At 46.9% G+C, this 27,789-nt stretch overlaps 1 protein-coding gene across 1 annotated transcript; it reads left to right on the top strand.

The window, feature by feature from the left end:
* Window positions 1-17,440: 17,440 nt before the first annotated feature.
* Window positions 17,441-27,247, top strand: LOC142588856 (uncharacterized). The gene is made up of 3 exons (XM_075700676.1): window positions 17,441-18,106; window positions 26,770-26,869; window positions 26,955-27,247. Exons 1-3 carry the CDS (start codon window positions 17,441-17,443, stop codon window positions 27,245-27,247), a joined length of 1,059 nt encoding a protein of 352 aa, XP_075556791.1.
* The last annotated feature ends 542 nt before the right edge of the window (window positions 27,248-27,789 follow it).

Below are 27,789 nucleotides of genomic sequence, written 5' to 3'. Positions count from 1 at the left end.
GAAACACTTCTTTGTGGTGTCCACAAATAGAAACGGTCCCTAAGTAATATTTGGACTTTTCTCGGAAGCTTCAGTGCTCCATATTTGAGCATTTAGAAGGATAACAATATAAGACAGAAGCTATCGCCGATCATTGTCAATTTAAGCGAATAAGACGAACAAACGAAGGAACTAACGCACTAGCGAGTAAGCAGGAAATAGACGCCTCCCTCCCTCTTTGTTGCCCTTCTTCGCATCTCAACTGCCCAAGAACGTGCGCCACTTCCCTAGGCAGATTCCCGGAGTTGAATCGCCGCAGCGAAGGAGAGAAACGCATCTACAAATTATTGCTCTGCTTGTTGGTTAGGCGTCAACGCCGTCAGCGTTCCACGCAAACCTCGCCTGCGTCTGCAGTGTTTTTTTGGCAAGAATGCAGCATAAATTTTCGTCCACAGCATAGCCCACGTAATTTTTTTTTCACGGGCTTTAGGTCCTCGATGAGCTGGCCAACGCCATGCAGCCAAAAACATGTGCGATGAACGAGTGAGTAACACCCTCGCCTGCTCCTCCATCCGGTTCCTCCCCGCCACTCGCTTTCCCAGAAGCACAAGCTTTCTTCCTCAAATTCCCGCGATGAACAAGCGAGCGAACTAACCAGTGAGAGTACGCCCTCCTGCATATCTCGCCCATCGCCAGTTGGTTACGCGAGAGTTCATATACGACAGTGCCCTCCCAACCTCCACTCGCGCGCCACCACCTTCCTTCCCTTCCCTAAGTCGGGCCTCCGTCATTCCACGGATCAGCTACGAAAGCGGTCAAATAAGCAAAAGAAACTTGTTCGGTTTAAATGAAAGCTCGGCATTACCCGAAGTCCAGTCATTGCGCAAGGCATCGGCCGAGCGTCGATTTGTGGGCAAATGCGATGGCTGTAACGGGCCCATCTGTTCAGAGCCGGGTAAATTGGAGAATACAGAATATCACGTCTGGTTAATTTTATTTTTGCTAATCAGTGCGCTGTTTCAATCAACGTTTGCCAGCACCATCTCAGGATTGCCGCTTCACAAAGTAGCAGTGGCCATTTAGACAACCACACCCGTCGTTGTGCAAGGCGTTTTTCGAAAAAAAAACCGTGTGTTGCGCCAATTGTATCACTCGGAAAAACCACAAAGCACTCGAAGCTCTGTCTGTCTCCAACGAAAAAGATTATTGCGTCAGTTCTCCTTCCGTCGCGCTCGCGAAAAAAGTTGTTGACAATCGCAGAGCAAACGTGCGTGTCGCGTCATCCAGGTAGTGTGGGGGGTATGTGACGATTTGCACATGAGTGCTGTGAAACTTTTGCAACTGTTTGGTGTTTGCTGCCTTTGATGGTTATGGCCTGATTGAAGCAACTATCTTTGAACAGTCCGGTGCACCGGCAGGTCCTCCCTCTATGCGCAAAGCCTCATTTTCCGTGAATAAAATTCACTTGAAGTAAGGCGTTCTTGCCCTTCTCTACTCGTCCTTGTTTAAACGTCTGACCTTTATTTTTATTTTATTCTTGGCGAGAGCACGCTTTTTGGCACCAATATGTTTCTTCGCCAGACGAGTTTCCGTCGAACACATGACTATGTTTACTCGTGCGCTGGAACGCTGTTTCACAATACTATACGTAAGCAAGTACCCCAGCTGTCCTCGCTTAGCGTTACGCTGTAAAAGCAGCGAAATAAAGCTCGTTGGAACTCATGACTCGATGGCTCACTTGGCTTTTGAGTGGTTGTAAGGACGGCCTGTTTGCTGCAATCTTTCCATTGAGAAATAGAAGTGGCGCAATAGAAAATAAAATTATGGGGTTTTAGGAGCCAAAACAGTGATATAATTATGAGGCACGCCGACGTGGGGGACTGCAGAGATTTTGCTCACAACGGGTTTTTTTACCGTGCACCCGGGTGTTTTCGCATTTCGACCTCATAGGGCCCCATATTACTCTTACTAGGTTTCTATACACAACAGAATCAGGGAAAGGAAAAAAGAGCTCTCAGATTTCACTAGAGAGAGAAAAGGGAGGAAGGAAAGGTAGGGAGGTTAAACCGACTGAGTCTAATTTGCTACCCTACACCTGTGGAGGGGGATGGGCGAGGGAGAGAACGAAAGCGAAAACATGGATCTATATTGCACTTTCACGTGCATTAAGTTAGGTGCAAGATGTGAACAGCCGGGACCTCAAGTCTGATGCCTTGAGGTAGCGAAGAAGCGCCCGAATGATTTTCTGGGCTAATGAAGTGTGAGGCCAGGCTCCCAAGACCTTTGCTTCTGTGAATGGCCTATCGTCCAGTCTATTCAAGGCACACTCGACAGTCTGACGTTGGCTATCGAAGCGAGAACAGGGGCACAGCAGATAACTGGTGGTCTCTTCGGACTTCCACTTAGCAACATCGGGCACACCGCCATTCCAATGGGATAGTTGTAGGAGTTAGTCAATACTACTGCTACCTACAGCCCAGACAGCCGTGTTGCATCACGTAGTGAAATGTTTGCAGGTAATTTTAGTTTCAGTGATGCATCGAGGCTGTATAAGTGACAGTTAGAGTTCTGCGATATGTACCAGTAACCTTCACCAGGATTGACACAGCGGCTACTGGCTGTAGAAAAGGAAAGACACGCAAACAAGCACAATCAATAAAGAACAGAAGAGAGTTCAAGAGAAACGGACACAGCGAGTGAAGGAGAAGGACAAAAATAAAAGGAGATGCAGCTTACGAATCGTAAATCCTACTAGGACGCTATCGGTGGAAAACGCGAAAACGTTGTAGAATTTGGCATATTTTGTACGGCTGCAAATTGTTTCTGCGTCACAATTTTTCTCGATCTCAGCGTTTCGCGTCCTCTTAACGTACCTTCTAATTTAATGGCCAAGCTACAACTAACCCAATGCCTAGGCCGTCTTCTAATCACCCTTTAAGTTAAAAAGCGAACCCTAACATACGTTGGGACTGACTGTCATAGGAGTTAGCTTCTTGCTCTCACAGAAATCCACCTAGACTATGTCACGACCGCTAAGTATGCATGTGGGATGGACAAATCTGTACATATTCAGACCGCTTTTCTCTACGGCAGTTTGATGATTTGCGGAATGCCGGTTTACATGAGAGCTTGCTTCCTACGGATCTGCCGTATGAGTAAGAAGATAAACTGAATATGTCGGACCCAGCAATCTGGATATATTAAGAATTTATTTTGAAGTATCCTTTAAAAATACCACAGAACTCATCCCTCGGGAACTCTGAATCGTAGATTTCGAGCAATGCAGCAGCAGACCGCATCGCTGAGGTTACGTTGGTTTAAAACCTGTATTGGTAATTTTGACCATTTAATTGTTAGGCTATGTGCCAAATACTTCGATATCATCCCGCTTCTTTCTGGCACCCGCTTGCCACGGTAGGCCAGAGCATGGAGGCGCAACGGCGACTGTATGACACCGACGCAGTGACGATGAACTAACGACGAAGGAATGATATCGATCTAACGAAAAAAGTCATTTAACAATGATGCCATGACCACCATAAGATGGGAACGTTTAAATTATGATGATGATATAATGACGACAACGCAAGAGCCCCGACAACATTGATATGAAGACGTCTGTATGACGATGATGTCGTGAGTACGACGTTATAACGACAACCAGAGGAAGAAGTGGGAATGACGACCATCGGAGGAACAGGACGGCATGTTGGCGACGGTGTGACAATGGTTGAATCAAAGTGTATGCTTTACTGCGATGGCATACAACAATGGCATAATCACGATTCAATGACGACAGAATGATTGCGATAGAATGGCCAACAAGGAATGACCCTTATGGTTAGCGAATGTGGTATGACGTCGGCGGCATAATGGCAATGGGATGACAATACTGCTGTAATAAGGATGATGGCACGACTGTTTTTCGACGATGTCATCAGTAGAATGGCATGACGAGAGCCGATTGTCGAAGTTGCAATGGTGGCGACATCCCAACGACGGCATATCGAGGACTGAGTGATTACAAATGCATGACGACGACTGTACTGCGACGATCCAGTAACGGTGATAGCGTGACAACAGCATGAGTAAAACGGGACGGCGAGGACTTTAAGGGGACCATAACGTGATGATGAATGTATCAGGAATCCTTTAGGATGATGGTGGCGCAACAACAATGGCATGACGATACTCGCATGAAGAAGCCAGGGTGATTATGGCACGACTATGAAGGCATTACGAGGAGGGTCTGACAATGGAGTCCTGAAAGCGACTGTTTGATAATTAAAGCTTGAAAAGTGTGGCATATCACGATTGAATAACGACACTATGATTACCACGACGATGAAGACATAATGACAACAACGGAACGACAAAGGTGGTATAACAACGACGGCATGACAAGAGTCGGATAACATAGTTGTAATGAGCACGACGCAACGATCATGACGTCATCACGATACCTAACACATACCTAGTGGCAAAAGCTATGGTCAAATTTGACCGCTAGATCGGAGTAGGTTTCAACATGGAGAAAAACGGTGACATCTAGCAACCGGTGGGGGATGCGATGGTGGTGCGGAGAATTAACGAGCCTAAAGGAAAACGAGTTGGCATTCCTGCCTGGCGACTTGGGGTCAAAAGTCCAACACGTACTCTCCCCAATGGCTGTAGAGTAAGCGAAATCTTGCACAAGTGCATTCCTTGCGAAAGTTACGCTGAAGACAGACAGACAGACAGACAGACAGACAGACAGATAGATACATAGATACATACATAGATAGATAGATAGATAGATAGATAGATAGATAGATAGATAGATAGATAGATAGATAGATAGATAGATAGATAGATAGATAGATAGATAGATAGATAGATAGATAGATAGATAGATAGATAGATAGAGAGAGAGACAGACAGACAGACAGACAGACAGACAGACAGACAGACAGACAGACAGACAGACAGACAGACAGACAGACAGACAGACAGACAGACAGACAGACAGACAGACAGACAGACAGACAGACAGACAGACAGACAGACAGACAGACAGACAGACAGACAGACAGACAGACAGACAGACAGACAGACAGACAGACAGACAGACAGACAGACAGACAGACAGACAGACAGACAGACAGACAGACAGACAGACAGACAGACAGATAGATAGATAGATAGATAGATAGATAGATAGATAGATAGATAGATAGATAGATAGATAGATAGATAGATAGATAGATAGATAGATAGATAGATAGATAGATAGATAGATAGATAGAGATAGATAGAGATAGATAGAGAGACAGACAGACAGACAGACAGACAGACAGACAGACAGACAGACAGACAGACAGACAGACAGACAGACAGACAGACAGACAGACAGACAGACAGACAGACAGACAGACAGATAGATAGATAGATAGATAGATAGATAGATAGATAGATAGATAGATAGATAGATAGATAGATAGATAGATAGATAGATAGATAGATAGATAGATAGATAGATAGATAGATATAGATAGGCAGGCAGGCAGGCAGGCAGGCAGGTTCAAAACGCGTTTAGTGGAGAATGGTAATCGCATAAATAGAAGAGATGTTATCACAGGCCAGGAAGGGCAGGAATTTCGACGTCAGTTTTTTGCTCAACTGTTGTAATTCAGCGCAACAGAGAGAAAGACAGAAACGTTTATTATTTGAAACAATGTCCCGAGCGAGCCCCGCTATCACCCTAAGGTTGAAGTTGAAATGGCATGTACGGTGCAAGAGCAGATCCAATGCCTTTATGCATGGTCACAAGATATACCCATGTCCCCATGTTGTACATGGCACATTTTATAATGAAATTGCTAACATGTACGCTTTAGAAATTGAAGGTACGATTGGTCATTACTAAAGTAAGGGTTTTCTTTAGTATTTTTTAAAGAATACTTATCACGTACAGTAGACTCTAAAGAAAGGCTGCTCACAAATTATTCTGATGTCGGATCTAGGGTTCTTGATTATTGATTGCGTCACAGTAACGTCTTCCATTAATACTGCAGAACGCCAGCCTGGATTGAATATACCAATGCTCCAAGCCTACAGGATATCCCAGGAGATATGTTTCGCCGTTATAGATTCCGTGGAAGACCCTTCATACCTTACATTATGATAGCATAGGGACCATATTCACACGGCATCAGGAGGTATCTGAAACCAATCGCAGTACCAACGGTTGGTGTACTTGATCCGCACATAAGACATTTTACTTTACCAAGTGAGCTAAAAAAGAAGTCCCCAGAATGTCCACCTGATTCACAGTTCGAGATTTCACATTTCTACAAAGTAGCACTTCTCCTTATCGGAGTTCTACAATGGACTTCACCCAAGCACACATACACATTTAGCACATTCATGCTTTTCCCTCCTACTGCTGAGATGAAATCTGGCAATCCTTAGACACATCTTCACTAATGAAACAGTAGTTGTGAATGGTATGCTTGACAAGCTTTTTGTACCATTACACCACATTAACAATTTTTTTTCATTTTGCACACTTCATGTGCTCCCTCCAGTTTCTACACAGTTCACATCATCGCTGCAGAACACTGTCATACTTGCAAAACGAATACTACACACCCACACCCTAGGCACCCAACCGCTTTTTTTCTCTCAGCAGGAAGTTTGCCTCCATTCGACCCAGAGGCACCAGCTGGGATGCAGGGAAATGCACAGCAGGGGTTGTCAATGTCAGCAGCAGTGCAAGGTATGGCCAAATTATGTGTTCTAGCATTGCATGTGACATTGAGTTATTCATTTGCATTTTCACACTTGCAGAAGGTTTTCAACCTCGTAGTCTCAATCTTTCGAATATGACCACACGTACTGTTTACCGGAGACTTCCTACCCTCGGGTATGTGTACCCAACGAGCACCTTTGACCGACTGTGACAAGGATCATCCAGAATCATTTGTGTCGAAGTCCATAAATGTGCCCGAATGAGCTTATCGCTTTTATCTACTTTCACAAGGTTCCGAACATAGCCAACACGATGCTCAACAGAAATATTGCGCATTGAACTCCTTGAGTATGCACACGATATCCATAAGCCTTGCCTTAACACAATTCATGTGCTGCAGCCCATAAGGGTGGCTCGAATAAACTTAACATCTTCATAAATTTTAGCCATTTTCCTGCCAGGATAAAAAATAGCCTACCTAGAATGTTTATATTTCCTGTTCGTGTTGATCAAATACATGCCATATGAAACATGAAAGGATTTCTCTGAAAACTCAGTGACAGAGAGTGGGTCGAAAAAATTGTTGACCAGCTGGTTTGAGGCAAATGTCTGGTCCAAATCTTGTTTTTAGTACTTGTTCAGGTCAGGTAAATGGGCGTTCCTGAGATGCATCTCAATGAAGATAAGAAATACTAGCTTTCTTAAACAAAGGAAAAAAATTTGGCATTAGCGGTATGACCACCACATTCGCTAATAGGATGCTGACAGGGTGTTCGAGTTTTGTTGCCAAAATATCTGCTAATGCATATGGTCGTCATTTTTGTGCCTATGTGGCTACCACTGCTGAGCAGGTACATAAATTAAGGTAAATTGAATGCCACAAGTTAACATTTGGTATTGTGTGTCCACATATTTATGTTAGGTCAGCACCACATTAATCATGCACACTGAAAACAGGATAGATCATGTACGAGATGAATATTTGTATACCTTGCTTCTGCTCGCACGCATACATATAATACATCTGCTTTCTTTATCCCAAGCTTGTGCGACTTCCACCCTGCGGAGTCACCTGCATGTCTTGAAGAGCAAGAACTTCCAGGCACACCTTTAGTCCTACCACAACCATCCATGTTTCTTCCAGGTAACATTTGCATTCCTCTCTACCTTTATTTCGTGGTGCCCTTTGCAGTGGGTCCTAATTAGAGGTGGGTGAAATTAAAGACGTCCTGATCAAATACGAAAAACTGCTGCATATTGGATAGTCAAACGAGGATGCATAGAGAAGGAATATTCATTACGGTGTAACTTGCTACCACACATATAGTTGTTAGGGCGGCAAGAACTGTTAACTACCAGGAACAGGTGATCAATTTCAAATTGGGCTCAAAAACTGTAGCCTAATTGCAAACAGGCTGTTGTGCCTATTCGTTCTGGCGTACCAAACAATTCTATTTCTGTGATGTTGAAATATTTTCCAAGTTTTGAGCATTCTCCTAACCAAATCACAAATACTGTACTGATATTTCGACCTGCCACAGCAGAATTTTCTGACATTTGCTATGGTCCTTGCTATTACTCGGCTGAAATCAAGTAATTTAACTATTCATTCCGGGTGCTGTAACGTTGTCACTACAATAAAAGTTATTATTTACTTTCTGAGGCAGAGTTCCAGATGCTTACGCAACCTGTTCGACTACGTACGTTGCGTGTGTCCTTGCTTCTGATGTGTTACTGCTGTACCCCAGGAGAACCTGTTCCAAGCAATTCTCATGGGCTCCTCCAGCAGCAAGCCGTCGCTACAGATACATTCAAAGCAGGTTTACGGCTAATGGCTGACCTCCTTGCCTGTGTCCTTACGTCTGATGTCTTCCTGTTCTGCCGCAACAGAGCTGATGCCAAGCACTTCTCGCGGGGTGCTCCAGCAGCCAGAAGTCGCTACACGTGCGTTTAGAGCTGGTTTGCAGCTAATGGATGACCTCCTTGCTTGTGTTCTCGTGTCTGCTCTGTTGCTGTTCTACCCCAACAGAGTATGTCCTAAGCACTTCTCGTGGGGTCCTCCAGCAGCAAGCAGTCGCTACAGGTGCGTTCAGAGAAGGTGTACGGCTAATGGCTGACCTTGCCTGTGTCCTTGCGTCTGGGTGTTCCTGTTCTGCCCCACCAGAGCCTGTCCCAAGCACTTTTCATAAGGTCCTCCACCACCAAGCCATCGCTACACGTGCGTTCAGAGCTGGTGTGCAGTTAATGGGTGACCTCCTTGCCTGTGTTTTTGTGTCTGATGTGTTGCGATTCTGCCCCTAGAGAGCCTATCCCATGCACTTCTCGTGGGGTCTTCCAGCAGCAAGCAATCGCTACAGGTGCGTTCAGAGCAGGTCTACGGCTAATGGCTGACCTCCTTGCCATTGCTCTTGCGTCTGATGTGTTGCGTTTCCACCCAAACAAAGCCTGTTCCAAGCACTTCTCGCGGGGTCCTGCAGTAGCAAGCCGTCGCTAAACGTGCGTTCAGAGCAGCTGTACGGCTAATGGTTGACCTCTTTACCAGTGTTCTTGTGTCCGATGTGTTGCTGTTCCACCCCAAGAGAGCCTGTCCCATGCACTTCTTGTGGGATCCTCCAGCAGCAAGCAGTCGCTACAGGTACGTTCAGAGCTGGTGTACAGCTAATGGCTCACTTCCTTGCCTGTGTTCTTGCGTCTGAAGTGTTGCTATTGTGCCCCAAGAGAGCCTGTGCCAAGCACTTCTCGTGCTCTCCTCCGGCACCATGCCGTCATTACAGGTGCGTTCAGAGCTGGTGTACACATAATGGCTCACCTTCTTGCCACTGTTCTTGCGTCTGGTGTGTTGCTGTTCTGCCCCAACAGCGTCTGTCCCAAGCACTTCCGGTAGGGTTCTCCAGCACCAAGCCTTCGCTACAGGTGCGTTCAGAGCTGGTGTAAGGATAATGTCTGACTTGCCTGCCTGTGCTATTGCGTCTAATGTGTTAATGTTCCGCCCCAGCACAGCCTGTCCCAAGCACGCCTGAGACCAGTCAGTTGACCCAGCTTCAGGACCCAGTGAGCACGACTCCGCCAGTCATCGTTCAAGGTGCCTTCACAGCTAGTGTGGGGCTAAATGCTGAACTTCTTGCCTGTCCTTCATCTTATGTGTTAGTCTTCTGCCCCAACAGAGTCTGTGCCAAGCATATCTTTGTCCTCATCGCCAGAGCTGCCATCTACGCGAATAGGAAGGGACCAGTGCCGAATTGGCAAGGCTTTTACACCATCAACAAAGAAGCAAATACAGAAATGTGTGGATGAAATAACAAGCCTACAGAGGACGCTGTCAAGACCGCAAGAAGCCTCGGCCAACTTTCCACCAGCACGGAGATTGGCTGAGTCCTCGAAGTACCTCCACAGAGAGTTCTTAGAGTTCGTTTTCAGATGTACCTGCGACCCTTGAACAAGCACGGAAGACGCTGGCCAAAAAAGTTCCGCCAGTTTACACCTAACCTCTATTTTAGTAGCCCAAAAGCACGCAGGTACTTTGCGAAAACCCTTGGCCTTCCAACAGTAAAAACGTTAAAAGCCTGGCTATTGGCAATATCGCTCCAAACGGAATTGATGCCAGATATTCCGGATTTTGTAACAGAAAAATAAACAAAGAAATTGGTTTTATTTGACAGGGCATGTGTCCTCATCTTTGACAAAATTTGTCTGAAAGAAAACCTGCAGTACGACTGTAATAAGCATAATGTTGTTCTTCGTTATGTTGACAGCGGCGCTGAAAGGTCTGGTCGTGAAGCAAACACAGCACCCTTGTTTCTGGTGGCTGGTATTGCGAAATGGTGGCTCCTGTATCTTTCATGATAGGTGACGGCACAGTTCCTTCTGGACCCATTCTGAGTTTGCTGGGACAACTAATAAGTAAGGTAAAGGACAGTGGTCTCCGTGTAAAGGCACTCGTGTCTGACCAAGCTGCCAACAAATCTGCCCTTGGGACAGCCCTCGTAATAACCCCACAAGGTCTTTTTTTTTACATGGATGGGACGGAAATATATTTTCGATCCACCACACTCATTGCATTGTACGAGCAAAAACTTGCGGAAGTATCACCTCAAGATTGGCAAGGATGCTGTTTCATGGAAACACATATTCAAAATATAGACTCCATCCATCACCTAAAGCTCAAATACGTGCCAAAAATCACTGAGGGGCATATGCATGAGACACTTTTGGGCAACATGTAACTAAAGTTGGGCTTGCAGGTCTTGCGCAACAGTGTCTATTTGGCTGTTCAGGTCTTCATTGCTTTGAAGCTTCTCCTCCTACTGCCACAAACACAGGAGCTTTGTAGAGAGGATAGAAAAGCTGTTAGATGCTTTGAACAGCCCCATAGTGCGCATAAAAGAGCAGAAAACGAGAAATGACATGACATCTTCCACAGAGCACACTAAATTTTAAAGGCTTGAGTGCTTTGTATGAAGTCCTGGAAGCTTGAGTGTCCTAGCCAACCTAGGACTATACAAGTTGCTTCAACGAACACTTTAAATTTTTTTTTAATTTGCCTGTGGCAGGTAGTTTAATCCTAGTTGATGAGCCAGTCTACTTGGAGCGGCAGTGGATCCGCCTGCGGCTATATTGCGTAAATTGCAATATGGGTCATAATGTTTTCAGTCAAAAACTTAATTCGCGAACTTTTGTTATTTACTCGATTTTGCATCAGACTTTTTGCGCATGTATTGTCCGCCGCTTCGAGTAGACCAGCTCATGAGCTAGAATTGTATCTGCGACAGGCAACTTTTAAGGATTTTTTAAAGTGTTCGCTGGAACACCCTGTATACGGATGGCAGGTCACACGCAAAGCAATCTTGTTGCTCTGGCAAGACTTTTACCAATCTCTTAATTTGCAATTCTTGCTGACGCAGCGGCTGAATCAAGATCGACTTGAGAATATGTTAGGACTGATTCAGCAGCGGCATATATGCAATGAACCTCCAAGCGTGTACCAGTTTTCTGCAAGCCTAAAACTGATTGTTGTCTCAAATCTTTTCAAGCTTTCTGACAACAGTAACTGCTAGGGGGTGAAGGGTTTTGTTTTAACTCAAGTTGGGTCAGTGCAATAGACCAACCTTAGCAGACCGACTGAAGGAGTCTGTAGCTCCACAAAAGCTGCTTTTACAGACGGGTTCTCTGAAAGTAGTGCTGAAGCAAGTGATGACGTCCTTGAGTCAAACATAGTTTACTATGCGTGTGGATGTGTTATACATAGATACCTAAGAAAAAGTCAGTGCCGCTCGAGATGCAACATCCTGAAGGAATTTACGAGGACTTTGCAAAACCTGCTCAGTTATTTACCATGTTTAAAACTGTACAATAAGGGTAAATCCTGTAGAAATTTAACTGAGCCAACTGACGCAACATATGAATATCTCGTGAGGCTGGAGGACAAATTTACTCAAACAATAGAGGCTGTTGTACACCATCATGGTGTTACCAGTGATTTATTCTCCATTGTGGCCAAAGAGTCCAGTGATCCATCATTTTATTGTTCAGGCTCCAAGCGGCAATTCCTGCAGCTGTATGTCCACCTTAGACTTCTCTGACATTTGCAATTTAAAAACCGGGAGTTACGCTTGTCAAAAGCACCTAAATGTGCTGCCAAAAGAAAGAAGTGAAGAAGCTGCAGTAGACTCTGGGTGTCTTGCAAAACTAAGCGTAACACTTTTTTTTTATCTCAATCACTCATGTTTTTTTTCCCATTTCCTTTTCTTACCTTCCTGGCATTGTCAAATTGTTCCATGTGTGTGAACTTTAACATGTTTTTTTTCTGTTAATTAAAGCATTTTCATTTCCCATTCTTGTTCGAGATGATTCTTCCTCTTCATCCAAACATAGAGGCCAAGCGGCTCTTGACACGTACCATCCGACCTCTTGTTTTTCGCCATCAGCGCTTACAGAGCGCAGTGACTTCCTACTTGAATGCAAGATTTCTCACCCCAATATTCAATTGCTAGCCTTATTCAGAAATGCTCGCATTCCTAACCAGGCTAAGTTCTTGCCAGGTACCCTGAATCAAAACGAAATGAAATTCGTGGCGATGCTGTCCTTCGTGGTATTTGTTGCCGTGTTAGGTTCTCGGATGTGACGGCCTGTTCAGCTGCATTGGGCAGCGGCCTCGATCTGTCATGAATGGAGACCAGCCTACGGAAAGGCCCGAAAAAGTAGCTGCGAAAGGTGATGCACACTAGATGAACGATGGACACATTGAGATAAAGTGCGGCACGAAGTGCGAGCGACAATTTAGTGGCCCTCCAAAGAACAAAAATAGATGTGCAGATTGGGAAGGAGTTAAACGCTGAATTAGCTAGTAGTGCATGATGCCGTGTTGGCTGCGGCAGTAGATGGCGGCGTCACCCAATTCGCAATGCAAGTTGCTCATATTCAACAGAGACTGTCGGTGCGAACAGGTGCGACACCATTTGCGCTGTTGGTTGTCTCTCGTTAACAGACCGTCATGTGCAACGACGAAAGTAATCAGTTTACGAGTTTGCGTTAATGATTCCAGCGTATCTGGACATTCAAATTTATTTCTGGTCTTCCGCGAGAATGTACATAATGTACATGGACACTGCTTTTCTCCTGCCAATAAAGTCGCATATTCTGTTCACTCACATGTGGCCTGTTTGTATGGGCGTCAGCAGAGGCTCTTTGGTCTCCTGGCAATGAGAACGCGTCAGCTATGCGGCAGCCAAGGCAATGAGGCATGTCGTACAGCCAGCAGGGCGAGCACGACGCGTACGAGCGAACCATACCGCCGAAAAGCGGCACTATTAGATTTTTGCCTAAAAAAGCTGCACTTCCGCTTCCTGGTTGAACAGCGCCATCTGGCGTCCGCCCCGATAAGTTCCATGCGCTGCCACGGCTTATTTTAATACCACTGCCGAAGATACAGTTCCCTTCTCTAAAGATAGTTCTTTATACTATGGTCTGCCCAGCGCACGGCACGTCTTTCAAGAGGGAATGCACGTGCACGTCATGTCAAGGCTAGGTGCACCCAATCCCCGTTGTGCGCCTCCTCACCCAAACCCCTCCGCATGGATGCGCGCTCCTAGCTGTTGCCTCTCTATTTCACCCCTAGTTTTTCCTCCTCTCCACTTCCCTTTGCATAGCTGCGCCAAGATGTGAGCTATGACCGGCCATGGCTGTTGGAAAGTGATCCTTCATCCTTGAACCTGCTGGTAATCAAGCTGGAGAAGCTGTTTTGTTAGAAAACACACATTACTGTCAAAGTCTGTTCAAATACATGACACCACTATGTCTCAGCGCGATAGGAGCGAAAATACCGCACAAACAACCCAGTTTTCTCATGAAATCAGCCTTTTCGATTTCCCACATGAACTACAAAGCTGATCCGCCAAAACTGCAGCACGTTCAAAGAGAGGCACGCAGCCGCACTCGCGGCAAAGTTGGCCTGAACGGCCTTGTACGGTGTTATGATCGTTTAAATTGTGCTCCCTTAAGCGCCTGTACGTCCTGGCTCCTAGCTTTTGCCTCTCTATTTCACCCCTAGTTTCTCTTCCTCTCCCCTTGCCTTTTGCTACGTTTCGCCGCCGACGTGCGGTATAGCCAGCGCTGATGCAACGGACGCCGGGGCTTCTTTCAAAGCGGCGGACATTTTGGCCAGTTCAGCGCTGCCGCAACGCCTTCTGCCAAGCGCGTCGAGGCATGTTTCAATACCACGCGTCTTCGTGTGGGGGTGTGTGTGTGTCCATGTCGGTGCCCACGCTTGTCGAAGCGCGGCAGCCGGGGAGAGGAGCTCCCCAACTATGAAGCGAGGAGGTCTGAACTGCGGCGGCCCGGCGGATACGTCACTCCTTGTCACAACTTGTCCGTGCGCCGCCTTTACGGGCGCCTCTTCCAGAGCCGTTCCTTCTTGGCCTCGACTCCGAGAGTATAAAAGCAGCTGCCCCCGGACGCCGAGAGAGGCTTCAATTTCTTCCGTCGAGTAACGTGGTCTCCCGTTTCACCACTTCGGTCGACCTGACCGGCCGCTCTTTTGCGATGCTAAAATAAACAAGTTGTTCTGTTAGCAGTCGACTCATCCTTTGCCAGGACCTTCGGATGCTTTCAGCTGGGCCACAGGCCGCCAGGCCAACGCTACCCTTGGGGCTTGCGACCCAGATGCAACAACTGGTTGCCAGCGGAGAGATCGCGACAACGGAGGCCAGCAGCGAAGATATACGGTCGACTGTATGCTCAGCAGCACAACGACCATCCGGGAGCAGTGCAACGAGCCCTATGTGATGACTGGTTGCCTGCAGCGGCACGACTGCGCTTAATTCTTGGCTGCGAGGTTTGGTGAGTGCGGGACTTTCTTCTTCTGAGTTTTGCCAGGCTTTTGTTAGTGTAAGAAACAGAGCTGGTAATTGTGGTTGTCGTTGCTGCCCGGTTAGTTTGCGGCAAGACAATAGTAGGCAGTAGAGAAAGCAGCATTCAGAGCAGCCATGGATTGGAATTTGTTGCGCAAACCGAAATTGCTGCAGCTTCCAAGAGTGTTGGGTCTGGATGTCTCAGACAAACTCAGAAAACCAGAACTGTTAAGGCCTATTCTTCAGTTAGAAGCTGAGGATGACGAACTGTCGGAATGCCTTGAGACCATCGAGGAAAGGGAGACGGCAAAAAGACAGGAGCGCGAACGTAAAGAGCAAAAAGAGAAAGAGGAGCGCGACCGTCAACACGCTTTGGAAATGAAGCGTCTCGAGGTAGCGATGGAACGCCCTCGTAATGGAAGTCAGGCACACGGTGCAGGAGAACGAGGATCGTTCAAAATGACTGACCTGATGCGGCCGTTTAAGCTTGGAGAGGACATTCGTTTGTTCCTGGTTAACTTTGAGCGAATATGCGAGAAGGAGGGGTTCTCTCGGGAAACGTGGCCACAGCGCTTGCTCACTTTTTTACCTGGCGAGGCGGCCGACGTAGTCGCTCGCTTGAAGAGAGAGGAGGCAGAGGGTTTCGACCAAGTGAAATCGAGTCTGCTCAAAAGTACACTCCGTCATCGGAGGCGTTCCGTCGGAAGTTTCGGGAAAATGAGAAAGGCAGAAGTGAGTGAGTCATATACAGAGTTTGCGTACAGGCTTATGTCAAACATGCAGGATTGGCTCAAAGAAGAGAAAGCGTTTGGTGTCCACGGGAAAGTTCTGCAGTGTTTCGGGCTGGAACAGTTTTATAGTCGGTTAGCTGAGAACGTGCGGTACTGGGTCATGGATAGGCCAGACGTTAGTACGGTGGCTAAAGCCGCCGAGCTAGCCGAGGAGTTTGTGACGCGTCGGGGTCGCGGAGCTAAGGACGGTCAAAAGGGTGAATTTGGCTCCAAGTTTGAGAGGCCGAAGTTCACACCCATGAGAGCAAGGGGGGACACACGTAGTGCGGATGCGAGTGAAAGCAGTCCCGCCGAACGTAAGGAGACGGCGGCAGCCGAAGCCGAACGCAAAAAGCGGTTCGAGACGAGGCAAGCGTGCGTGTGTTATACGTGCCAGAAGCCGGGTCACTTTTCGGCGCAGTTTCCGGAAACAAAAACAAAAGTCGTGTTTTTGTCATCATGCAGCACTGAAGAGAACATGAAGCTTCTCGAGCCTTACATGCGAGACCTCCTCGTGAACGGGAAAGAGTGCCGAGAGTACTTCGTGATTCCGCAGCTACAATGGATGTAGTTCACCCCTCCTACGTAGAAACCGATATGTTCACGGCGAGTGCGCATGGATCAAGCAAGCTGTGGAACCTCATGGCGTCTGTCTGCCCGTAGCAAAAGTGCTTATTGAAGGACCTTTCGGAGCACTTGAGACGGAGGCCGCGGTGTCATCTATGCTGCCCCCCCCCCAGTACCCGTACCTATTTTCGAACAGGTCCGATCACTTCCTGCGCGAGAAGGGGCTTTTGTTTACTGAGGCTAGCCTTCAGGCCTGAACCAGATCGAGAGTTCGGGAGCTCGCTGCAAAGGCGGTAGTTGCGGAGCTGACGTTGTCGAAAAATCAGAAAGGGTCGGAGGCGCAGCAAGCTGATATTCAGAGCATGTCCGAGCTCAAGAGTGGGCAAGACTTCAGCAGCACCAACAGGATGCTTAATCGCGTCTTGTTTTTCGTGTAGTTTCTTTGCTGTTCACCCGGAATCTTCAATGCTGGCCTTTCCTCGAGGTGCTTCGAAGTGGATGCGTCCGTTGACCCTGCGCTGCATTTGAAGCTACAGCATGTGCCCACGTATGATGGTCTACCTCCGAACTGCCCTGTCACCTCCCCGTGTGACAGCTTCAGCAGGTGCGATAGTGGTCCTATCGTCGCGCCATATGGTTCCAACTTACATTTGACGTCATCGGACGGCCCAATAGGAGCATGCTGTTTGTCAATGACGTCATCGACACAACGCTTAAAAGTCCTGAACCCGGCTTTCCTCGTCAGTGGGCAAGACTGCAGCAGCACCAACAGGATGCTTAATCGCGTCTTGTTTTTCGTGCAGGTACGTTACTTTAAAAACGCTCATTGTTTGAGATCAGATGATCGTTGTTTGCTGCTGCTCTCTTGCCCACAGAGCTTTTTGTCTTGTTTTATGCATGCACTGTTCTGCGCAAATCGACTTGTCCTTAGCGGTGATATAGAATTAAATCCCGGTCCCACGAGGAAGGCGATTCGTAACACTGGTAATTCAGACGAAACTTCGTGTTCATCTGCTGAACCTAATAATGACTTGAACAATATTTCTGGAATGCTGACAGAACTATTGGCTGGGCAAAAAACGATCGCTCGAGACATCTCTGACATCAAGGTTTTTCAGCAAACTGTTAACAAGCGCTTTGACGCTCTGGAATCCCGTGTGGCCGCTCTCGAAAAAACTAGCGCTGATCCTAGCGTCTCACTTGACCATTCTGGTTCTGACGTACGCTCTTTATCTCAGGCTGTTTCGGAACTAATTAAAAAGAATGATGACCTTGAAAATCGCTCGAGACGCAACAATATAATTTTGCATGGACTTGGTGAACACAATGCTGAAAACACAGATACGCTTTTGTCTAATGTACACAAATTTTTCACAGAGAAACTTCAAATTGAATGCCCGCCCATCGAACGTTGTCACAGAATTTGCACCAAACGTGAAGGTAGATCGCGCCCAGTTATATTACGAGTACTAGACTTTCGGAACAAAGTAGAAATAATGAAAATTGTCTCAAAGCTGAAAGGAACAAAATTTTACATAACTGAAAATTACGCGGCTAATGTACGTACCACTCGCAAAAAGGTATGGGCAGCAACTTCTTCTTTTCGGGACCATGGTTCTGTGGTGAGGTTGCGTTATGACCATGTTTTTATAAACGGTGTCCGCTACAGGTGGAATGATGCAGCTAATGCTCTATTTGACGATTCAGGTCTCGCTGTAAACACCGTAGTGAATAATTGTAGCCTTTCTGAGAACACTCTCCCGGCCACGTAATCTTCACCTTGACAAATTCACCACTCTTACAAGCTTACTTTCTTGAATTTGAATGCAAGAAGTCTAGTAAATAAGTTCCCGCTGTTTCTTTCCTTGGTAGCCTCCTATTCCCCTCATTTCATTGGTGTCACTGAAACATGGATTCACGATCACATATATGACTCTGAAATCACTCTACCCGGCTATGTAGCTATCCGATCAGACCGCAAAACTGGCAAGGGAGGCGGTGTCGCCCTTTTCTTTAAATCGGATTTAAAGTTTTCAGTTATTTGTCCTCCAGCAGATCTTGAGTCTGTTTGGTGTAAATTATACTTAGGCAAAAAAACAATCATAGTCTCTGTTTTCTACCATCCACCTGCCTCCTCACCTGATAACATTTTTCTTCTCGCTGATTACATCAACACGCACAGTTTTCATGCATCTAGCTAATGGGAGACTTTAACACACCAGATATTCACTGGCCCTCACTATCGCATCACAGTTGTTTAGGTAGCGAATTAATTAACTTTTCTTTATCTTTTGGGGTTACACAAGTAGTCACTGGCGCCACAAGACAAAACACATTTCTTGACCTAGTGCTCATTAGTTCAGACCTTGTTGATAAGCTGTCTGACTGTGAAGTTACAGACGGAATTTCAGATCACAGGGCAGCGTTTATATCGCTAAACTGCACAGTTTGTAAACCGCGTGCCGAAATTCAAACTTTTTTCGACTTTAATCGCTCTGACGACACGTCTATTCTTGATGTCTTATCAGAACGTTTTGAATCGTTTTGCACACTTAGTAAAGATTGTGACGTGAATACATTAGTTAGCCAATTTGAAAACATTATAAATATGTGTATTCGACGCTTTGTTCCGTTAAAAATTAAGAGAAAAAATCGTGCCCTCCCTTGGATGACTAGAGAAATCTTGCAGTTATCGCACCGCGTTAGAAGACTGAGACGCTCAAAACGCCGTAATGACCCTGATGCAATTGCTAGATTCACCTCTGCCAAAGAGGAACTAAATTTGAAAATGAATACGGCCGAAGATTTTTTCTTTCATATCGAGCTGCCAGGATTACTAAGAAATAATCCTCGGAAGTTCTGGCGTTCTGTCATGCCTACTACTGAATCTTCATCTTCATTGACTATCAATGATGAAACTATAAATGATCCTGCACATATCTCCAATGCATTCAATGAATATTTCCATTCGGTGTACGCAAATGATTCTCATGTCTGCCCTGCTTTCGATAATGATTCAGATTTTTCTATTTCCGACATTTCCGTTGATGTTGATGTCCTTCTTAATTTGATTTTAAATTTAGACACAAAAAACTCTAGTGGCTCCGACGGTATTCCTAATTCCTTTTTACTTCGCTATTCACAATGTACATCACGCTATCTTGAAATTATATTCAAAAAGTCTCTAGATACAGGAATCGTTCCTTCATCGTGGAAACTTGCAAGAGTAATACCCTTGTATAAAACAGGCAGGAAGACAGACATAACGAATTACAGACCAATTTCTTTAACTTCCCAATCGTTCGAAATGCTGGAACATATTATTTACAAACACATAATAGATTTTCTGGAGTCCAACACCATTCTAACTAATGTTCAGCACGGGTTTAGACGTGGTTTCAGTACTATCACGCAGTTAACCGAGTTCACCCATGACATCGCTTATCAGTTGGATCTCGGTAAAGAGATTGATGCTATCTTCATTGATTTTTCTAAAGCTTTCGATTCATTACTTCATTCTCACCTCTTGCAAAAATTAAATGCAATACTAAAAAATTCCCATCTGGTCAATTGAATCGCTAGTTTCCTTTCTAACCGGTCCCAGTAGGTCGATTTTAGTTCTTCAAGGTCATCCATACTTGAAGTAGGCTCCGGGGTTCCTCAAGGATCCGTCCTGGGTCCCTTATTGTTTTTAATTTATGTAAATGACCTCCCAAAACATGTTTCCTCTAATATTCGTCTTTATGCTGACGATTGCGTTTTATACGACGTGATTGATTCTCCGAATAGTTTTCAGCGATTAAACGATTCCTTTGTCTCTTTCAGTGCTTGGTGTGAAAATGGAAAATGAACATTAATTTTAAAAAAAAACGGTTGTTTTGTCCTTCACGAAAAGAGCAGCACCTGTAATTGAGACATATTCACTGAATGGGTCACCTTTAACCAGAGTTCGACAATACAAATACCTTGGCGAAACATTTGCTCACAATGACTCATGGACTACACACATTGACCAAACATGTTCAAAGGCCCTAAAACAGCTTGGATACCTACGTCGTACTATGCAAAAGGCTCCGAAGGCAACAAAACTTTTAATGTATAAAACTCTTGTTCACCCCATTATCGATTATGCCGCAACAGTCTGGTCACCACATACCAAAACAACATAATCAAACTAGAAGCAGTGCAGAAAAAGCCGTCCGTTTCATTTTACATCGGTATGACCGCTATTTTTCACCCTCTTCTGCCCTCCCTACACTGAATCTAACATTACTTTCAGTACGTCGTGATGTGGAATCATTAAAATTTTTGCACAACATAATTAACAAGTCATACCACACTTCAAACCCAGCTTGCATATCTTTCACCAAGCCTTCTTGCACGCGTAATTTCCACGAGCTTAATCTTAACCCTCTCTATGCCCGTACAAATACCTTCAAGTACAGCTTCTTTCCCCGCACAATAGAAGGATGGAATTCCTTGTCTGGCTGCCTTCGTTCACTCCCGATAAGCGAATTCGAAAGTGCTGTCTATAAAAACCAGTATAGGTAACTACTTAAATCAGGTTTAGTTTATTCTTTATGTGTGCGTGTTGCTGTGTCGTTGCTTTTTATGAATCGATGAAAACCATTTGTAAGATTTTGTAAACGATTCTAACGATGTTGTAAGAGTGATTGTTGATTTTACTTTATTTTTGTTCAACACTGTTTTTACCGACTCCTGCAATAGCCCTCCTATGGGGCTGCAGTATGTACAAATAAAATAAAAATAAATAAATAAAACGGAGCCTGTAGCGTTGAAAGCACCAGATACTGGAGAGGAAATGCCCGACACGGGAAAGTTACAAGAGCTATTTGCAGATTTGCTCATCGCGCCTACGTCAGATGGACTTAATAGGTTGCTAAAAGTAAGCCGGTCGGCTTTGATAGCCGAGGAAAGAAAGGATGGCAGCCTAGAAAACATGCGCTGCAATGTCAAGGAAGGTATCGCCAAGAAAAATGCTCATTTTGTGGAAAGAAGTGGGGTCCTGCACCGGCAGTATGTAGACCGCAGGGGAGTGGAGTTCGATCAGCTGATCGTGCCTCAGTGCAACCGTCAGGATCTGTGCGCTTGTCGCATGGAGTTTCGTGGTCCAGACACCTAGGAGTTAAGAAGACTAAGGACCGTCTCTTACAAGAGTACTATTGGCCAAGGGGTTTTCGTGACGCAGAACACTTTGTGAGGACATGTGACACCTGTCAGCGGGTGAACAAACCAGGGGACAAATCGAGGGCGCCGTTGAAGTTGGTACCTATGATTACCGAGCCTTTTAGACGGCTCGTTATTGATACAGTGGGACCTTTGCCGGTAACAACCACAGGGTACAGACACATTTTGACTGTGATCTGCCCAGCGACAATGTCCCCTGAAGCAGTGCCGCTTAAAAAACTCAGCTCAGTTGAGATTGCACTACTGTCCATATTTGCGCGAGTTGGTTTTCCTGCGGAAATCCAGTCAGATCAGGGCAGAGTATTTACTAGCGCTTTGACGACAGCCTTTCTCGAAAGGTGTCGGGTAAAGCTGTTACACCGCTCAGTGGACCACCCACAGTCGAATTCCGTTGAGAAGCTCCACTCCGTCATGAAGCGCGTGTTGAGAGCATTGTGTTTTGAACAACAAAATGACTGAGAGCTGTGTCTGCCTGGGGTGATGTTTGCATTAAGGACCGCGCCGCATGCGGCTACGGGGTTTTCGCCAGCTGAGCTGGTGTACGGTCGCTCGCTGCGGTCTCCGCTTCGCATGCTTCGAGACTCGTGGGAAGGCAGGGGCGACGACCCAGTCGTGGTGGAGTACGTGCTTAGGCTCCTCGAACGCTTAAGGGCACAGGACTTGTCAGGTGAAGCAATGGCAAAGGCCCAGCAGAGGGCCAAGGTTTGTAATGATCGGACAGCCAGAGCCCGTTGTTTTCAGGTGGGCGATGAGGTAATGATATTGCGCACATCGCTAAAAAACAAACTCGACGTGCAGTGGGAGGGCCCAGCACGGGTTGTTCAAAAACTGTCGGACGTTAACTACCCGGTGAGTCTGCCAGGAAAGCGGAAAGCACAGCAAGTTTACCACTGTAACCTGCTCAAACCCTATAGACAACGGGAAGCAGTGGTGTGCATGATGGTAAACGTTCCCGAAGAGTTTCCGGTCGAGCTTCCGGGACTAGGCTATGTGACGAACAGGGAAGGCACCGATCAAGTCATTAGTGACTTAATCAGTAAAGCACCGCAGTCGCCTGAGCAGAAAACCGAACTACACGAGCTCTTACACGAGTTTCAAGGTCAGTTCTCTGAGAGGCCTGGTAGGACTTCTGTCCTTACTCATGAAATAGAACTTACCTCCCCAGGGCCAGTACGATCCAAGGCGTACCGGGTGTCAACCCGCCAGCGCGATATTATGGACGCTGAGGTAAAGAAAATGCTACAGCTCTGTGTTATTGAGGTGCTAACCCGCTTGGGCGAAGCGGGCTTGACAGTCAAGGCTCCCAAGTGCCAGTTAGCACAGGCCGAGGTTGTCTACCTCGGTCACGTGATTGGACGGGGTCGTCGCCGCCCCTCTGAAATAAAGGTGGCCGCTGTGCGAGACTTCCCGCAACCCCGCACGAAGACCGATATTCGGTCGTTCTTAGGTGTCGCCGGCTACTATCAGAGGTACATCCCCAGGTTCTCTCATATCGCGGCTCCCCTGACGGATGCTCTAAGAAAAACAGAGCCCCAAACAGTCGTCTGGGAAGAGACAAGGGAAAGAGCTTTTAGCGCCCTAAAGCGCGCCCTAACAAGCTAGCCAGTGCTACGATAGCCAGACTACACAAAAGGGTTCAGTGTTCAGTTCGATGCTAGTGAACGAGGCATGGGCGTTGTACTGTGCCAACGGGAAAATGGAGAAGTGGAACACCCCGTCCTGTATGCTAGTCGTAAGCTGACTAGTCGTGAGCAGGCGTACAGCGCTACCGAGAAAGAGTGTGCGTGTCTCGTGTGGGCCGTTCAGAAATTGTCTTGGTACCTAGCCGGCTCGAGGTTTATCATTGAGACGGATCACTGCCCTCTCCAATGGCTGCAGACCATCTCTCCCAAAAATGGCCGCCTGCTGCGCTGGAGCCTCGCTTTTCAACAATATTCCCTTGAGGTGCGTTACAAAAAGGGGAGTCTCAACGGTAACGCCGATGGCTTAAGTCAAGACCCCTAACGTAGGAATCAGCCTCAAAGTTGTTTGTTACTGATGTTTTTCTTCCAGAGGCAGGATTTTTAACATATTGCTTTTGGTTAGTGTTTCAAAGTCATAAGTACTTTCTAGTGCAATTTTCCAATGTGTGGACTCGTTCTGAGTGCTGCTAGACTACTGTAAGGAACTAGGCAGTAGTATAAAAGGGGAAAGAGCCTGGCATGGCTTAGTGAGGGTTGCGTCGTGCTTGCTGACTGAGCGGTTGAGTTTCGGCGTAGTTCTAACGCTTGCTGGGAACGAGAACAAAAAAGGCAACTCTCACGAAGTCACTTTGCAGTGTCCTCTATGAACCTGAGCGTGAGAACGAGGCTTTCTCGGTGCGCTGCTCTCAAGAAACGCCGAGGGACAACCGACTTCGGTTATGAGCATCATCGAGTGACATCCCTCCGGACAGCGGATGCAGTCCCCTGACCATCGAGATCTCCTTCTCCCGGCGGGGCGGTCTGTTACGTTTCGCCTCCGACGTGCGGTATAGCCGCGGCGCGGATGGAACGGACGCCGGGGCTTCGTTCAAAGCGGGGGACATGTTGGCGAGTTCAGCGCTGCCGCAACGCCTCCTGCCAAGAGCGTCCAGGCATGTTTCAATTCCACGTGCCTTCGTGTGTGTGTGTGTGTGTGCATGTGCGTGTGCGTGCGTGTGTGTGTGTGTGTGTGTGTGTGTGTGTGTGTGTGTGTGTGGGTGTGTGTGTGTGTGTGTGTGTGTGTGTGTGTGTGTGTGTGTGTGTGTGTGTGTGTGTGTGTGTGTGTGCGCGTGTGTGTGTGGGTGTGTGTTGGTGACCACGCTTGTCAAAGCGAGGCAGCCGGGGAGAGGAGCTCCCCAACTGTGAAGCGGGGAGGTCTGACCGGCGCCGGCCCGGCGGATACGTCACTCCTTGTCACAACTTGTCCGTGCGCCGCCGTCACGGGCGCCTCTTTCGGAGCCGTTCCTTCTAGCCCTCGACTCCAAAAGTATAAAAGCAGCTGCTGCCGGACGCCGAGAGAGGCTTCTATTTCTTCCGTCGAGTAATGTGGTCTCCCGTCTCTCTAATTCGGTCGACCTGACCGGCCGCTCTTTGGCGATGCTAAAATAAACAAGTTGTTCTGTTAGCAGTCGACTCATCCTTTGCCAGGACCTTCGGATGCTTCCAGCTGTGCGACAGGCCGCCAGGCCAACGCCACCCTTGGGTCTTGCGGCCCAGATGCAACACTTTGCATACCTGTGCCGATTTGTGAGCTGTGGTCTGCCATGGTTGTTGGAAAGTGATCCGCGATCCTTGAAACTGCGAGAACTCAGGCTAGAGCAGCTCCATAGTTAGAAAACAAAGATTACTGTGAAAGCCTGTTCAAATACACGACAACACTATGTATCAGCGTGATAGGAGCAAAAATACCGCACAAGCAGCCCAGTTTTCTCATGAAATCAGCCTCTTCGATTTCCCGCGTGAGCTGCAAAGCTGATCCGCCAAAACTTCCGCATGTTTGTAGAAAGGCACGCAGCCGCATTCACGGCAAAGTGGGCCCAAACGGCCTTGTACAGTGTTATGAGCGTTAAAATGGGGCTCCCTTAAGCGCTTGCACATCCCGGTTTCTCCTTATTTATGACAGAACGACAGGGGAATCTGGTAAATAATAGCTGTGGCGCATGCCACAAAATGAATTCTGTCCTTAATAAAGAAAAGACTACGCCGCGATACAAGCGCATTCACACGTTTTGAGAATTTCAACAGGTTTTCCGGAGCCGAAGAAACCACAGTGAACCCGCACGCGGCCCATTCGTTTTCAGTCGACCGGAAATATCATGAACATAGAGGAGCACTGCATACAGACGCCATTCATCAGGCTGGCACCGTGATTGAGCTTGTTCACCACGTCTAGTGGACTTAGGATGCTGTCCTGTATTGGCAGAAATTATGACCATTCGGCACCCAGCACTGAATAGGCGACCAAACTGTGCTGCGAAACTGTGTTGCTTCCCATGCAGGCAATTTTTATTGTGGCTAAATTTATAATACCTCGTTTGACAAGCTTTGCATGTGCGAATTTAAAGGGCCAGAATCATTATTCGAAGAAGCAGCCCACATGATTGCTAGAATGGCACAGCCGGAGATCGAGGAAACGTAATGAATGACCTACAGAATTTTATTGCGTCCGCTCCAAGAGCTGCTTTTCTCTATGAAACGTGTCTAACATTTTAGAGTGCGCACATCTGTGAATGGAATGTTAGAGACCTTTAAGAAGGAGCTCAGGCTTGTAGTGCTGAGGCACGAACTTTCTATGAATCATTGAGTTCTCTCTATCTATGGAGGTGCCTTTCAAGTAAAGATTGTGCTGCTTCTTAGAAGTAACGAGTAGAGAGTCACTCTTGTCCTTTAACTTGGCACAGTGAAAACTTCTCAAACTAGGCATTCCAATTATGGCCACAACAAATCATACCCGCACGTGGTGCAACACAGTTTTGGAACATGGTTTGTCGCCTTGCTTGTGCTATAAACGCAATGGTCATAGCTTCCCCGGTTCCGGACCCCTTAAGTCCACCAAATGTGATGAGTCCACTCAGTCATGGCGGCCAGCGGTGACCTTTCGCTCGAAGTGAGTGACAAGAATTCAGTTAGAGAAACTATCCGGACTTGTTGAAATTGATAATACCTCCGTCTCGATGAACTCGCACCGCTCTCCGAGCTGAACACATGGAGTCGCGTCTGAGCAAGATCTCTTAGACTTGTCTGACACCAAGCTGCTTCAGAGATGGAAGGAAAAGCACGTGCCAAATGTCCAGCAAACACAGGTCAGGTAGGATGCGAAAAAGTTCCATACTAAACCTCTTATTTTGAGGTTCTACACACGCATTTTACCACGATATATTGAAACAGGCTATCTGAAAATACAACTTATGCCCTACATTCCGAACCCGCGCCGCTGCTTTAAGTCCCAGCGATTTCTTCGTGGCTCTCAGAGCTGCCGGGGCCGCCCATGTGTGCAAAGCGCATGTCGCACGACCATCCTGCCGTCAACTGCACGGAGACACACCACTGCGCCAACTGCCGTGCTTGCGTTTCTTGTTAGAGCGAAAATGAAATAATTACACTAAAGAGCAAGGAGAACATTTCCTTTCAGGAAGTGCGAAACCCTCTTTCCTTCCTCTGTACTGCAGGGTATGATGGGGCGGATGGCCGGGGGCGACAGCACAGCGGACTCCGGCATCGGCACAGCCCACAAAGAGTGCGGCTGCCGCAGTGCCCCCCGCTCCCCAGGTGACTCATCCAGCGCTGTTGCTCCGTCTCTGGAAGAGGACGGGAGCCGCTGGACTTCCGCTTGCACGAGCGCGGTGTTTTCAAGGTAGACCTTGCGTCGAAAAGCAGCGCCTTGGTGGCCTCGAAACCAGAGGTCGATGGAACCTCTGGTTTCGGGGCTACCAAGGCCCTGCTTTTCGACGCAAGGTCTACCTTGAAAACACCGCGCTCGTGGAAGCGGAAGTCCAGCGGCTCCCAGGAGTCAATGGACGCAACCCTAAGCCACGCGACGCATTCAGCGCCTCGGGAGCGGCGCGATTCTCGCAACTGCTCCAAGAAAGACAAACCATCGATCACGGGGCCCGGAACGACTCCATAGGCCAGCTTGAATCGTCTTGACACACAGTTTACCAACTAGACGCACACAGCTACGAATTAGTTCTCTGTTGTTCTAAGCCGTCCTAGTTTCGTAGAAATATTAACAACCGATACAGCGCAGTAATAATGAGAACGATTACCACCAAATATTTGACGCATTAGCACTTTCATAGCGACTTGTGATTTGTGCTGTACTGACAGTAGTGAACTCGGCCAGCTCTCAAAGGATAATCAGTTCCTCTTAAATGTCTGCTTCCTACTAGTTTAACAAATACGCACTTTAAGCGTGCAATGTAATTCGGTGTTTCTCCAGTTGGGATTGTTGTTCCAGAATTTTCTACAGTGCAGAAGCATTATCTGATGCTGCGATGCCATTTCGCGGCATCCTTTCACATCCTATATCTGGAAATTGGGCTCAGGCGCCGCTCAGAGCAAACTGGTATGAATTTAATACTGGTTGCCTTCAATATGCAATAACACCTCCCACCAATTTATAGGTAAACATAAATTAATAATTTTTCAATAATATGCAGTTCTATTGAGAATGGTAAAACAAATTCTAA

The sequence above is a fragment of the Dermacentor variabilis genome, chromosome 7, assembly GCF_050947875.1.
Source record: "Dermacentor variabilis isolate Ectoservices chromosome 7, ASM5094787v1, whole genome shotgun sequence".
In the NCBI taxonomy this organism is placed as follows: Eukaryota; Metazoa; Arthropoda; class Arachnida; order Ixodida; family Ixodidae; genus Dermacentor; species Dermacentor variabilis.
The sequence above is the reverse complement of the archived record's forward strand: the minus strand, read 5'-3'. Positions and strand labels throughout refer to the sequence as shown.